We start from the raw sequence: 15,675 nt of genomic DNA, 5'->3' as shown, positions 1-15,675 counted from the left end.
TAATGATAAAATCCCTGATCTTTTTTGGATCAACAAATATCCTTACAGGCCAGTTCATGACATGAACAAAAACATGCACGTTACCTTGGTAGAGGACTTGTATGATAATCCACAAATTGAGCTATGAAGAACTTGCTGCTAAATGAACAAACTAGCCCTCGTGCTAATAATCCTTAATGCAACAGCAGAAAGACGGAAGAATAATAGGAACTTGCTGCTGAAGATCTTTTTGTTTCTCGTTGTTTTTTCGGGGTTCTGTTTCTTTCAAGAAAGTGGATAGCGGATAAGGACATGATTAATTTGTTAGTCAACAGAGAAAATGTCTCCAGCTTGAGGCTGTAATAAGAATGGTTACACGAAACATAAGGGTAAAAAGGAGCTGTCTTTTTACTATTTACAGTCTCTTTACCATCCCACTAGCTTTCATTCAATTTCTTCTTTTTTTTTTTTTTGGAATTTCTTGTAATCACAACTTTGACCCTTAACCGCAATGAACCGTCATCAAATAAAAATATATTGACCATGCAGTTTGTTGAACTTATCCAAGTATAAAATACCAAATATGTATTCCTTAACTTTCTCATTTATCAATATCATCACTAGACCAAAGGCCTCTCGGGGGGGACTTTGGTAGGAAAGGAATTCCCCTTTTTCATGATAAAAGAAACTCTCATTTGTCCAAAAGAGACCACAGATAATAAAAAAACACGACTAATGAAATTATAAAGTAAAATTACTTATGATTAATAAGAATCTCACCTGATAGTTCGTTAAGTAAAATAGAAATAAACTAAGAAAAGAGAAGTTAAAATTACCACAGAAAACACCTTTTACAATTTATCAACACATGAAAATGCTCCGCATGAGTAAAATGTCACAGGATGCTTGCTTATCAAGAGGCCAACTAAGTGCCAATGTTACTCTGCAAGTAACAGAAAATTTCCCATTTCATGTGTTATACGTATGGAATTGATTGCATTATACAATAAATTTTTCTAAATCAATTTACAACATTCCAATGGAAATACAATACAGAAACACACAAACAGTTGAAAGTATCTTGCACTAAGAGCCTAGCATCTTCCTACACACAAAGTTCCTCATTTCCATGGAATTCTAATCACACTACATTCTCACTCTGACATGTCTTTAGTCGTGATTCATTTTCAGTTTCATTTCTGCTCCCTTTTCTGTTTCCATTCTCATTTGAGCTCTTGCCTGCATGTTTGAATTTTGATGATCCTCTACTATGACCAGAGGAAGCAGCAGCCTGAATTGCCTCTACATACAGTACCTTCATTAAATTCATAAAGCGGCGCCGAAAGGTTGGTATGCGGGTCATAGAACTTACAATGCCCTCCAATCTGGCACGAATGAGAAACAAAAATGATGTATATACTGTTGTTCAGGAATGAAGAATAGTTTAGAACAAAAAGCACCACAGTACTGCAGTGAGTAGATCTGTGTTTGCGCATATTGTTGAAAAAATTCACGTAAAACAGAAGGATTAATTTGTAGCTACAAGTGAGTGCATATAAGAAGTAGATACAGAGTTTTGAAATGACCTTCTAATTATGCCTTGTAACTGTGCTCTTCTGAGGTTGTCATTTGATGGAAACCCGAAGTCATCCCAATCTTCAAGCTTTTCATTTTGGCACTTCATAATAATCCTTTTCAGGCAGGCTTCTTCGTTTTCATCTAATTGGAGTTGCTTTATTTGTTCTTTCATGATCAACAGCGGTCCAATTAACCATTCAAACAATTTATCCCTTGGTCCATTAATCCTTGTCAATTCTGCATCATCAGCTTCACAATCCAATTCCAATGAGCATGATATGCATAAGCAAAGTAACATGCATCAAACTTATGTGCAAAGTATCAGAAAAGACCTACAGATCACCAACCCAGATGAGTCGGACTTTGCAGAGGCAAGCAGACATTGTACTAAGGACAGAGCTGGAAGTTTGATGCTTAACTTCTTACAATCGCCCTTCATTAAGCATGCCTCTATGTCCTTGATATTTATCAGGTTGTCGCGAAGAAGTATCCTGCCATTGTCCTCGGAGGATTTAAATAACCAATCCCAAACCTGTGACATTGAGACATTAAGTTCATGGGATTTTACATATTGATTATAAGTTGTATGTTGAGAACTTATACATGAACTGGTTTATATTGTTGGATTGCCAACTTCAGTGTTCTTGATCTTTGTGAGGATAGTCTTGTTTCCAGTGAGTTTTCTCTTCTGTTCTTGATACCATTTTTGCTTTCATCTGCATCCAGGTCGCCCATGTTTTTCCTATACCTTGGCCTGGCTGTCACACACGTGCAAAAGTCAAACACGTGGTCAGGTAAAATGTATTAATATATCACAGATTTTAGCAATGGATAGTTTTAATGCTCAAGGTCCCTATTTAATTTTTCCATTTAATTAAAGCTCTTAAGAAGATGTGCAAGGAATTTACATGTGTGCGAGTGCAGACTGAAAAGCAAATTGATTCTAGTGATGTACCTTGGCAGTCGTGACCCTTCTCTTAAGTAAAGTAGATCGTTTACATACTCGTCAAATAGAGAAACCACGGCTACAACATAGGCAAGTCCCATGAAGAGTGAGTCTTCCTGGAAATTTATGGATCTTGGTTCAGATAAAAGTTCAAGCCAATACAATAGGAACCTACCAACATTTTATACATGTGAATATGAAATGGTGGAAAGGCAACTTGTGGCAGACCTGATGAACTATCACGGCGCTGTAAAGACCCAGAAAGAAGCTGGATACGATTGCCCCTAGCACAGCTCCTATAACACCCAAAGGCCAAAGGATGATGGCAAGGGCAGCAAATGGAACACATACCGTCTCCAAGAATGGCCCTTCCCTACCAATCAAATCTTCTAATAGCCTTTTCCATCCTTTGAACAGCATGAATGGGCTTTTCCAAAAAGCAACAGCTGTAATCATAAGCACATCTACAGGCACGCCAATCAGGATTACTAACAAACAACTTGGCAATCTTGATAACCTAAAAATAAGAAAAGATAAATTGTCTCAAGCATTCCTGATTTTTGTCTTTTTCTTGAATTTATACCAAAGGTGCAGAGGAGAAACGTCTTACTTTATATCGATAGGTTTTTCACCTTCTGGCACTTTCTCACTAAGTTCATCCATGTAAGAGAAGTAAGAATGGAAGCAAAAATCAGTAAAATCTCGGACCACTGTGCAGCTCCCATTTATAGTGGATAAACAACCATCCTGTTAACAAGAAATTCATTCATATCCCCATTCCCAAATTCAGTAAAATCACTTTACACCAACACCTTATTCTAAGTACAATGCATCAATTGGGTATTTTATATTTGTATAGAGCTCCTTTTCTGCTGGTCTATTCTTGATGAACACAAATGTAATGTGAATGCTTGTGCAAGTGATCCAGCTGAATGCATGATGACAAATATAGATGAGAAAGCTTGAAACAAAATACCACATAAGAGAAATAGAAATAGAAAAGCTGATATAAATTTGTAGGGAATCAAGGGAAATGGGAAAATTGGGATTAGCAATGAGAAGCCTAAGTCATAACAAAACAGTGGCAATGACAAAATTCACTGAATTAAGATTTAACGAAAAACAAATTCCCTATATTTTTCACTGCAGAGTTACGATCAGTTTAAGAAAGTGGGCATAATCTAAAGACCAAAGGGTAGAAATAAATCAAAACTAATGGCAGGTTAGAACGGGCATTACACCATAATTCTTAATGAGTTAGTGAAAACAAACTGGTAAGTGCAACAAGAAAAACTTACAACAAAACAATGGTAGCATTTATCCCTAACATTCTGTCCAACAGCCTCAAACGTAGCAATAAGAGGAGCAAAGAACCCATATCCAAATCCACCCAAAAGACTTGCAACAATTCCAATAACTGGCCAGAGGATCAAAGGCAGTGGCAATAATAGCAGCACCAAAATCTTCAGAACAAGCCCAAGTCTCTTGGTTCTAAATAATAATAAACAAAAACAGGACTAGAGATTGAAACTAGAAGCAAAAAGCTATCGTATTAGAAGATGAACAGGAAAGCATGCATATAAAAATAAATACCTTGCAACACAATAGAAAGTCCATAGAAAATGAGCAATCCAAAGACCAATAATCACAGCTGAATTACCAATCACAATAATCCCCACTACCAACGGACAAATTATAGTAGCTGTTCAAGAAAATAATAGATTTTTAGAAGAAAAACATCAACCCACTAAATCAAACAAATACATGGTATGAATATTTGTATATACCTTTGACAAGGCCAAGAAGAAGGAGCAAGAAGAAGAAGGGCAAGAAGCACAGAAAGCTCCATAGCCAAGCAAGAAACCCAGCAGGAACCCTCATAGTCACTTTTAAGAAAATGATTACGAGATAACTTATAGAGATTATAGTAACTTTAAGTATAGAACAAAAAAGAGAGAAAGGGCAATTTTGCAAACTGCACGCACCAAATTGTGAAAGAGGAAAGACATACTTGTTTTGTTATCTTTAATCATTACTGCTAACGGAGAATTATGGGTTTACGTGGCAGAAGGAGGTGGTCCGGTTATAAACGTGGCGAGTAGTTGAGGGATTTGAAGCGTGACAGTCCCGTGAAACGGCGAGCTATATGACTCTCTCGAGTAACTCCTTTCATCACGTTTTTGGCGGGAACTAACCGCTTTATCTAGCCTGCCTGCCTCAAAGAAATTTTCTTTTTTCTTTTAAGGGCTAAAATTAGGTTGTAAATTGACACAATTAGGGCTACATTTCGGCTCATTTAATTATTCCTGCAAAGAGAATATTTATTGGGTTTTTAGGGTTTAGGTTTTAGGGTCGGCATGATTTACACTTCGGCCCATTTAATAATTTTTGGACAAGAGTTTTGTCTGGTTAGACGTAGACTGGGATCATCTTGATTCTTATTAGATTTCTTCATGGCTTGGGTATCTGCCTGGCTGCCCGGAAAATTTTCGAATTTGGACAATTTTTGCTTTTATGTCAAGTTCGCCCAAATCGAATCGCAAGTCTGTTTATTTTTTAAGAGCTTGAGTTCGTCTAATAAATTCGCATCAATTTAAAAACTTTAATGAAAAATATAATATATTTTTATGACGGATCAACTTAGTAAAAAATTTAGACTTGTAATTCGGATTTAAATTTGAAAATTTCAAGCTCGATCAAGTCATGTCCGAAATTTGTACAGGTCTAATTCTTATATATTTCGTTTTTTTTCGCTTGTAACATCATATTAAAAGATAATGAGTGATATATTAAATAATTACTGCTCTGAATATATTAACTTAATAATAAAATAAACAATCTTAACAATTAATATTTCTAGTTATAAAAATTTAGAATATATTCTATTTAATGATCATTAAAGTACAAAACACTTAACGATACATATTACTCATCTAATAATTAATATAATACAATAAAAATAGTTAAGTTATTTTTTATTGTTATAATCTTTAGTCCAATGTTCAATGAGAAGAAAATACATAATTTCTCATTTAACTCTAATAATGACCATCGTAAATGTAGAAAGAACTACAGTTTCCAACAACCATGTCAAGGTGTTTGATTAACTTTTTTAACAGCAGTCGATGACTATTAAAACATCTAATAATTCTAGTTCACAACATTTTCAATTTAAAACTTTTCACTAACAGTTTTTAATTTTAAAATAAATAGACTAAATTAATATTTTTATTATATATTTAATATTATTTATACTCTCTTAATTTTAATTCATAATAACTTAATTTAAATATTTTTATAAATAAATAACAATTTAAAATATTTCTTATTTCTTAGCGACTCATAATATTCTTATCATTAATAATTTTACTTTAATTTCTTTGTTGAATTAACAACCTGCTATAAAAATAATTTTAAATAATAAACCATTAAATTGATGTCTATATTGGTCGTTATAATATAAACAACAATAATTATAAATAATTTATCAACTATAATTATCAATCAGCTACCGACTACTAGCTATTTAGAACAGTAATCGAACAGCTTAATTAAATAGGTTGCCCACTAATTATTTCAAGGTAGATATTTTATAATAAAGATCATAACAAAAATTAACATTCTCTGAAAGCATCTTTGTTTTTATATACATTTGTAAAATAAAACTTAAATAGAATATATTATTTTTAAATAAAAAATCGGTTATATTTTTTTATATTAAAAAGCTAAATTTCACTTTTTATTTCAACTTTAGTAAATGTTTCATACTTTATTAATTAATATTCTTAATTTTTTTTCTATTTTTATTGTTTTCTATTGACAAAAGCTTTAAAAACAGAAAAATTGAAATTATAATATTTATGTAAAACAGCAAAATATAAAGAGTGCATTAAACTTAATTAAAATATTTTACTTATATATTTAAATATTTTCTAAATACCTTCTACTGCATAAATAATATTGTGTAGAATAAAAAGCACCCATGTTAGTCATTTTCCTCGAGCTTTCAGGAAATTTATGATAGATTATTAAACCTGGCCCAAACCCGAGGGGAAAAAAGAAAAGAAGGAAAAAAAAACAGGTGTCTTCTTGTGCAATCTCCAATGTCAGTTAACGAGAAAGAGAAGACAATGCAACAGTTCCTGTGAAATTGTTTTGTCGAACGAATCTCGAAGAGGGCAGGGCGTGCATGTGATGTGAAAAACTCAGGAATGATGCATTTATGAGATGAAGATCTAATGTAGAACAATGAGGAAGTGAGATCTAACTATTGGTATCATTTTTTATGATCCAAAACAATTACTTTTCACGATGATCACATAGTTTTATAAGCACGAGGCCGCTGTATTTGGTCTCTGCATATATATATATATATATATATATATAATAAATGGACCAAATTTAATTTGAAAAATTATATATTTTTCTTCATATAATTTTATTTGATCAATATATTGAATTCTTATATTTTTATTTTTATGAAGGTTTTTCAACAGCAAATCATCCTATGTGTATTACATACTCTATTGATTTCTGTCTAAAAAAGAATAGACTTTCTATTTAAAACAATAGATTAAAATGAGATGGAGACCCACATAAAACCATACTAAATATGTGAAGAAATGATCTCATATACGTCAAATATATTTCAGAGTGAGATTCTACTTGGCCAAAATGGAAATACAGTTCACCCTTTTCTCTGCGTAGGGTCAGAAATTAAAGACCAAGGTAAATTTTCTTTATAAAAAAACAGGGAAAAAAGAAAAGAATTAAAATGAGCATGGACATGCGAGCCCGTTGCCCAAGGCACTAATTATCGTCCCTAAAACGGCAAATATTGAACCTTCCTTCTTATATATCTTGTCGGTGATGCCATTATCTCTCATTTGCATGATCAGAAATGAAATTAAAATGAAACAAACCCACTCCACATTTTATGCATATATTCTTCTTACTGCTTTTGCTTCCTTTGTTGTGTTGTTCCTGATAAAGGATTCTTACTATGGCCTCTCTTGGTTTTACCTCCCTTCTTCTCGATGGATATGGCCTTCTTCTTCTCAATCCCCCTTAGTATGCGTTTATCCTTCTTTCCATTTCTTGATTTCTGTTTTTTCTTCAATATGGTTTGTGTTACATGTCTTCGTGTGTAATCTTTGAGCAGGATCAAGTGAATCGGAAGTCATTTATAATGAATCTGAAAAAGGGTTTTAAAGATACGAGCAAAAAGGACGCAGATATGGAAAAACTGGAGAGGCTTGAAGCAGGCCTTGCCATGGCTAGAGCTTTGATAAAAGAAGCTTCTTCATTAGACCAAAACTACACGTCACTTCATAAAGATATAGATTATGTTCCTCATGGAGACATTTACAGGAATTCATGCGCCTTCCACAGGTATTCCGAACTTCAATTAATTTATTTTGTCTCTTATTATTTATACGGAAAGATTTACACTGCATTTCGCCATGTTTATATCAGATAGATATACATATATACCAAGAACACGAGAATCATGAAACGAAAACATATTGAACAGATAAGACCATTTTTGTTTTATGATAACTCCGAAGAGATAGGAATTGACTCTCGTCTCCGGTAAAAGAGTAAAAAGAGAAGAAAGGAAAAGTTGACGATTTCAATTTTCTAGCCAATTCTACGTACGTAATTATCTGTGTTTATATGGACTGAACCTCTGGCCACCTAGCCTTTCTTTTAATGCTAAAAGATCAAATGCCTAATTAATTAAATCTCGAAATGGTTGCATATAAAAATACTTGGGAGGAAATCAAGCCTAGGAGTCAGAGAATCAACTAAAAATAATTATGATACAGAATTCGCATTGATATATGGGAAGCTTAGGAGTGGAAACGTCTGGAATCTGTTACTCTAAACATGGAGGTCTACAGTCAATTGATGAGAGCAAGAGTTGCCATTTTTATACCACCTTAATTATTTCACTTCATATGTCACGTTTTCTATTGGTTCTACAATAGCATTGCAAATTAAAACTTTATGGGTCGCCATGACAATATTTGCCATGATAGCTTCTCTTATGGTAAAGCTTGGTTGGACTGATATCATATTCTTTTGATAAAAGAATTATTGTTATATGTGGATAAATGAAAAATAACTACAAGTAAAATAAAATTATTGTATAATGGTATTGGTGCAACCTGACATCTATCAGTGAACTCTAGTAATTACCTGAAATTTATTTACAATATGAAGTGTACCAGTTTTTGTATGCTTATAAACTTAATCTGATTTTCTGACCTAGTCAAGTTAGAGAAAATCAAGAGCCAGAAGTTGAATTGGGTCCAATCATAATTCAACTAGAGAATCAATATTATGTGAAATATACAAAAATTAACAAATTTAAGTAATCAAATAAATTATAAAATCAAAATTTAGCTCATATTAAATGTGATACTTAGAAATAATTATTACCTAACATAGAATATCATATGTTCTTGAGATGATGAGGTGGCCGAGGCTCCTCATATATTCATTTTTTTATTTATTGGGTTGATGGGGTAGCTCCTTGTGCTGCCACATCCACCTTATTCATTGAGTTTGGCTAAAATTATCAGCAGAGACTTCTAATGCAATCTCGGAAATTGACACCATCATACTGTTAATTAATTTTTATATTAGGTTCATTCAAACTGTACTGTCTTGATCAGTACTCCTGCTTCAAATTTGTATAGGAGTTACCTGTTAATGGAGAAGCTGTTCAAAATCTTTGTCTACGAAGAAGGAGAGCCTCCTTTACTTCACTATGGTCCTTGCAAGAACATATACTCAATGGAAGGATTGTTTCTTAGCTTAATGGAAACTGATACAAAGTTCAGGACCTTGAATCCTGATGAAGCTCAGGTTTTTTTCCTTCCTTTTAGTGTTGTCATGATAATTGAACACCTCTTCCATCCAATCATTCGTGACAAAGCTGTTCTAGAACGTACTGTCGTTGATTATGTTCGTATCATTTCTCACAAATACACTTACTGGAATAGAAGCCTTGGAGCTGATCATTTCATGCTTTCCTGCCATGATTGGGTAAATACATACATATCCAATTCTCTATCTCTTTTTACTTGTCCTGCCTTGAGTTTCAGGATTTACTTTGTGTTGCTGCGTTCCGTGGTAACAGGGGCCACGAGCAACCTGGTATGAGCGTCAGTTATACTTCAATTCCATCAGGGTCTTGTGCAATGCGAATACTTCCGAGTATTTTAATCCGAAGAAAGATGCATCTTTTCCTGAAATCAATCTAATTACAGGGGAAATTGCAGATCTTACTGGAGGTCTGCCTCCATCTAATCGAACAATTCTAGCATTCTTCTCGGGTAAAATGCATGGGAAACTAAGACCTCTACTTTTCCAACATTGGAAGGAAAAGGATAAAGATGTACTAGTTTATGAAACATTTCCTGAAGGACTTTCATATCAAGAAATGATGAAGAAGAGCAGATACTGTATTTGCCCAAGTGGACATGAAGTTGCTAGTCCAAGAATTGTTGAGGCTATTTATGCTGAATGTGTTCCAGTTTTAATATCACAGAACTATGTATTTCCCTTCAGTGATGTTCTTAATTGGGAGTCGTTCTCGATTCAGGTTTCAGTAAGTGATATATCAAACCTGAAGAACATTTTATTGGGAATTCCTGAAGATCAATATTTAAGAATGCGGGAGCGAGTAAAGCAGGTGCAACAACATTTTCTGATAAATAATCCTCCTAAGAGATATGATGTGTTCCATATGATAATTCATTCAATCTGGCTTCGGAGGTTGAATGTGAAACTTATTAGTTGATTACAGCATTTTTGCTTTAGCTGATGACAGAATCAACTTTAAATTTTGTTCATGGAGTTGCTGTCTGTAATGAGGAATGATTTTCAGTTCAAGTATCAGTTAGTGAAGTACCTGAGCTGAAGAAAAATTTAACGAGGATACCTGAAGATCAAATATGAAAGAATGAAAGAGAGAGGGAAGCAGTCTTGTGATGAACAATCGTCCAAAGAGATTTGATGTTTTCAATATCATAATTTATTCAATCTATAGCTAAGCAGACTGAATTTAGAAATTAATGATTAAGTTGCAGTTATTCTGATTTAGGAGATTGTTGAAAAGATTTCAGATACCTTTCTAAACTTTTGGTTTACTGCCTTGTATAACATATATATTGGTTTTTTGGGGCTTTTCCAAATCCTTCTCTTGCCTTTATGATGTGCATTTCAGTACTTTGCTTACTACTAATAGCAGTGGCCTTCCATTAATTAGCTTTACGTTTTCTCCTTTTTATTTATTTATTTTTTATTGTAATATTTAAGAACTCTGGTTTGACGTCTTTTCTTTTAGAGATTTTAAATATATAAAAAAAGTTGCTTTGTTATGATGATTTTTTACGATGATTTTGTTTAAAATAAAGTGATTTTACTTTATATTAAATATTATTTAATGATTCTTAATTAGTTTAAATTTTATTTTTTAGATTTTCTAAGTAAAGATGATTCACAATTTATTGGACTCTTTATAATTTTATAATTATGAAAATATTATGTTAGCAAATTTTATTTTAATTGATAACATGTAATTACAGGTTACTAAATTTTTAAAAATATTATGTAAATTATCATTATCTTAATGATGGGCTTTGTTTTAAAACAAAATAATAATAAAATTTTCCATAAAAAAGAGGTCCAGGAAATTATTTTAGTTAAGAAGAAAAAACTGTTAGAGAAATATTATATTGTATATTGGTTCACATTTATGTTTAATCATATGCATGCAAAAATGGTTTGGATTTTTGAATCAAGCCTACCCTTCCTTTGTGTCAAGGAGGCCATTTCTTAAAGCCTAATGGGTCTTTCCATATGGTGAATGGAACTCTGTCTGGGATCAGCTAGAAATGATTGTTACCTTCTCTAGACTTCCTGGAATCTTGAAATTCAAGAAAAGTAAAATATTCTATTTGTAGATAAAATGGAAAAGTAATCGTGGATTCTGAATTGAAACAATTAGATCTAAAAAGAATGCTATAATATTTCACTTACAGTCGGTCAATATCCACTCTTCTTCTTGAACACAAAACCTTTTGAATGTAAATAGCTATATAGTGTAGAGAATAATTTTGAGGTGCAGCAAGGAATAACTAGAAACTAAGCAATGGATTTTCCATCTTGTCCTTTTCCACATGCAGTTAGAATCATATAGTGGCGCTACAGAGGGTTGTGAAAGAAACCAAAGTGCAAAAATAGCATTGAAGAGAAATGAGGCCTCCTATCAAGCCAATCTCCTCAACCTCATCAAAACCATCCCTTAGGCCACCTTCATTTTTTGTTCTGATAGTTATTGTACCTTTGATTCTAATATCAGTAGTTGTATTAACCCTAATTCCTGAAGGCTCTTCTTGGTCTTCTTTGCCTTCTCCAGATACATGGAGGGTTGGGTTCTTTAGTTCCCATCCTTCACTTTCTGCAAGTTACACTACCGTCAACAGCTCCTATGCCGGTAGTTCGATTGTGAAAGAAAGGAGTCCATTAGTAAGGATATTACACTCCATTTTCATGTTAACCAACTGGTTTATCTTTTTTTGCTCTTTCTAAAGTATAAAATTGTGTTATTTTATATGTTCTACAGGGACGGGAGCAAGAAACGTCGAATGTTAAAGAATCTGATGAAGGTGTTATTAATGCCACAGTGAAAGTTGTCAAGAGATACAGTAGGTTAGAGAAATTGGAAGCAAGTTTGGCTAGAGTCAGGTCTTCAATAAGAGAAGCTGCTCAGGTCCGGAACCTATCATCTGTCCACGACGATCCAGACTATGTGCCTCAAGGTCCTGTCTATAGAAATGCCAATGCCTTCCATAGGTAAGTAGATATTCAATTTTAATATAGTTCCTTTTCTCTTTCTCTTCCATTATTGCTGTTCAAGCGTTATATACTGAGAAAAATATATAGTTTTTATACATATATGCTGATTAGAGGCCATTACAATTTTTTTTTCTAAATTCAAGATAAACTGACATTAATTAAGCCAAAATTCAATTCCAGGCAGTTAAGTACTATTTTGAATAACATTAAAAGTGTTATTTTTCTTTCTCGATCCGATCAGTGAATTTTAGCTCAGTAGAATCCCAATTAATAAAAAATTATAATTTTTGAATCATCAGTTTCCAATTTCAAGGCCAAAACAAACTGTAGGTAGAGATAGAGTTATATAATGGTTTATTGAATTAAAAATGCATTCTCAATGGTGTAAAAAACTTCCAGGAGTTATTTGGAAATGGAGAAGCAATTCAAGATATATGTATATGAAGAAGGGGGACCTCCAATGTATCATGATGGTCCATGCAAGAGCATATATTCTTCAGAGGGTAGATTCATCCATGAGTTGGAAAAGGGCAAATTATACAGGACTCTAGACCCAGATGAGGCTCTGGTTTATTTCCTGCCATTTAGTGTAGTGATGATGGTTGAGTACCTATACGTGCCTGACTCCCATGAAACTAATGCCATTGGACGTGCTATTGTGGACTACATCCATGTCATTTCTAATAAACATCCATTTTGGAATCGAAGCCTTGGTGCTGACCATTTCATGCTCTCTTGCCATGACTGGGTACGCAATTCATAATAACCTTTTCCTTTTTTTTTTTCTTTCTTCCGAGTCATGATAATTATTCGAAATTGGGGTATGGTTGGTGGGTACCATTTAGAAAGTAATTTCTGAATGCACAAATTGAATAGGGATGCTCCTTAGACTCGCTGGATGAGATAAATTTGTCCAGGACACTCTTTATCTAGGTATAGCTAATTGGAAAGTTTCTTTCTTAGCCATCATGTGTCTAAATATTAATTCCACCATGTGCTTCTAAGTCAAGCTTGACATATATGGTACGCTTGAATTACTATGTGCAAAGAATATCTATTCATTTGATCATAATCAAAAGAGTATCTTTAAGTAACAGGGTAATTCGTACCTGAAAGTAAATTGGCACTGTTACAGCAACATTGTTTTCAAAATTAAATAGTTTTATACTGAAATGATTTTGGTTTGTGTACAGGGGCCACGTGCATCTTCTTATGTTCCTCATTTGTTCAACAGTTCTATAAGAGTTCTATGCAATGCAAATACTTCTGAAGGATTCAACCCTTCAAAAGATGCCTCATTTCCAGAAATACATCTTAAAACAGGGGAAATTTCAGGACTTCTAGGCGGTGTCTCTCCTTCTCGGAGATCAATCCTGGCCTTTTTCGCCGGCCGACTGCACGGCCACATCAGGCAAATATTATTAGAACAATGGAAGAACAAAGACGAAGATGTCCAAGTATATGACCAAATGCCTAATGGCGTGTCGTATGAATCAATGTTAAAAACGAGCAGGTTTTGCTTATGCCCTAGTGGATACGAAGTGGCAAGCCCAAGAATAGTGGAAGCAATCTATACAGAATGTGTCCCTGTCTTGATTTCGGACAATTACGTTCCACCCTTTAGTGATGTCTTAAATTGGAAGGCATTTTCAGTGCAAATACAAGTGAGAGATATACCCAAAATTAAGGAAATACTAATGGGTATTTCTCAAAGGCAGTACTTGAGAATGCAAAGAAGACTGAAGCAAGTGCAAAGGCATTTTGTGGTGAATGGACCTCCTAAGAGATTTGATATGTTCCATATGACCATTCACTCAATTTGGCTTAGGAGATTGAACATTCACATTCAGGATCTTTCCAATTAACTTCGTGATGGTTAAACATATTGAATGTAGTGACCATCAAAACATTTTTTTTTTCTTTTCTTTTTGATTTTTTATTAAGTAATTATCAGAGTAGTCTGATAAAATCTTAATCGGCAGAATAGTTATTGAGAATGTCTAGATAGTAGAAAATACTTGTTGAGTTTGACACTTATTGGAGAATTGTGCCAAGTAATGGATGGTTAAGTGTAGTTTGTTGATTTAGTTCAAGGAAATGGATTGTTTTATTTTAACCAGAATATGATTAGTATATATTAGTTGTTAATGTTAGAGAGAATGAAAATTTTTTGAGCGGTTCATTATAAATCTCACACTTTTTCATAATTTTACATTTTATAATAAATTAATTTAAAAAAGATAAAGAAAATCTCGAACTCGAGACTTCTATCTCTATCGACAAAAGCCTTAAAGAAAATCTCGAACTCGAGACTTCTATCTCTATCGACAAAAGCCTTACCAATTTAATTAGGTTTGAATTAGGAAAATGTATTGGTTACCAAAAACATATTTATTTTTTTTTATTAAAAAAAGGGTTGGGGCTCCCCTTAAGTCTTACCCTCCCATAAAAGTTTCTATCATCCCTCGAAATTACTGATTTAATTATGTGAACCAAATCCTAGGAGGCAAAAATAGAATAAAATATAATGTTAAATAAACCACCTCGTCCGCGGTTGATGCTACTCGGGGTGTGTTTATAATTCAATTTGGTCCCGAACTAATCAGACCAAAATATAGTAATTCAATCCATATTAATCAAATAATGACAAAAATACACTTGAATTATAGGACTTAGTTTGACAATGAATATATATTTTAACATAAAAAATATAATTAATATTTTCACTTCGAATCTTCCCTTTCTCCTACTTATAATAAAAGAATTTATCTTTTATTTAAATAACTAATTTGATCAGTTTAAATATTTTATAAATTTTACATGATATTAAATTTATTTTTAGAAAATATTTCAAAAGCCTCTGTATGGATTAAAACATAATCCACATGTCTGGTTTGGTAAGTTTAGTCAAGTAATTGAGTAGTTTGAAATGAAGAAAAACAAATTTGGCCATTCTATTTTCTATAAACAGTTTCGAAAGCGACATTGTTTTGCTAGTTGTGTATGTGAATGACATTGTGATTACCGAAAATAATGTTTCAGGGATTTCATCTCTTAAATCTTTATTTTTACAATCAGTTTCACACAGAGAATTTAGAGATATTAAAGTACTTCTTGTGTGTCAAGGTAATAAGGAGTAAAAGAGGGATATTGTTATCTCAATAAAAAATATGTGCTTGACTTATTATCTGAAACAAGTAAGTTGGGGCTAAACCATGTAGTACTCTGATGATGCTTAATTTGTAACTCACAAGAAATGGTAAATTGTTTGAAGACTCTGAGAGATACAAAAAATTAGTTTG

General features: G+C 33.1%; 3 protein-coding genes across 4 annotated transcripts; 2 read left to right on the top strand and 1 right to left on the bottom strand.

The window, feature by feature from the left end:
- Positions 1–905: 905 nt before the first annotated feature.
- Positions 906–4,693, bottom strand: LOC8288329 (uncharacterized membrane protein At3g27390). Of its 2 annotated transcripts, none has more exons than XM_002524547.4 (10): positions 4,291–4,693; positions 4,097–4,205; positions 3,802–3,994; positions 3,114–3,250; positions 2,732–3,020; positions 2,513–2,619; positions 2,161–2,311; positions 1,894–2,089; positions 1,566–1,806; positions 906–1,364 (listed from the first exon to the last, which is right to left on the bottom strand). In XM_002524547.4, the coding sequence occupies exons 1-10, from the start codon at positions 4,382–4,384 to the stop codon at positions 1,121–1,123; spliced, it is 1,761 nt and encodes a 586-aa protein (XP_002524593.1). In that variant the 5' UTR covers positions 4,385–4,693; the 3' UTR covers positions 906–1,120. The 2 variants fall into 2 exon arrangements, with proteins under 2 accessions (XP_002524593.1, XP_015578083.1); XM_015722597.2 differs by having other exon boundaries at positions 3,802–4,020; positions 4,291–4,521.
- Positions 4,694–7,159: 2,466 nt separating this feature from the next.
- Positions 7,160–10,707, top strand: LOC8288328 (probable glycosyltransferase At3g07620). Its single transcript, XM_002524546.3, has 4 exons — positions 7,160–7,573; positions 7,665–7,894; positions 9,208–9,556; positions 9,651–10,707. Exons 1-4 carry the CDS (start codon positions 7,373–7,375, stop codon positions 10,311–10,313), a joined length of 1,443 nt encoding a protein of 480 aa, XP_002524592.3. The 5' UTR covers positions 7,160–7,372; the 3' UTR covers positions 10,314–10,707.
- A 1,058-nt stretch (positions 10,708–11,765) lies between these two features.
- Positions 11,766–14,557, top strand: LOC8288327 (probable glycosyltransferase At5g03795). Its single transcript, XM_048377126.1, has 4 exons — positions 11,766–12,043; positions 12,141–12,370; positions 12,773–13,121; positions 13,567–14,557. Exons 1-4 carry the CDS (start codon positions 11,771–11,773, stop codon positions 14,236–14,238), a joined length of 1,524 nt encoding a protein of 507 aa, XP_048233083.1. The 5' UTR covers positions 11,766–11,770; the 3' UTR covers positions 14,239–14,557.
- Positions 14,558–15,675: the final 1,118 nt, after the last annotated feature.

This window comes from Ricinus communis, chromosome 7 (assembly GCF_019578655.1).
Source record: "Ricinus communis isolate WT05 ecotype wild-type chromosome 7, ASM1957865v1, whole genome shotgun sequence".
Lineage (NCBI taxonomy): Eukaryota > Viridiplantae > Streptophyta > Magnoliopsida > Malpighiales > Euphorbiaceae > Ricinus > Ricinus communis.
Note: the sequence above shows the minus strand (reverse complement) of the source record. Positions and strands in the feature narration are given on the sequence as shown.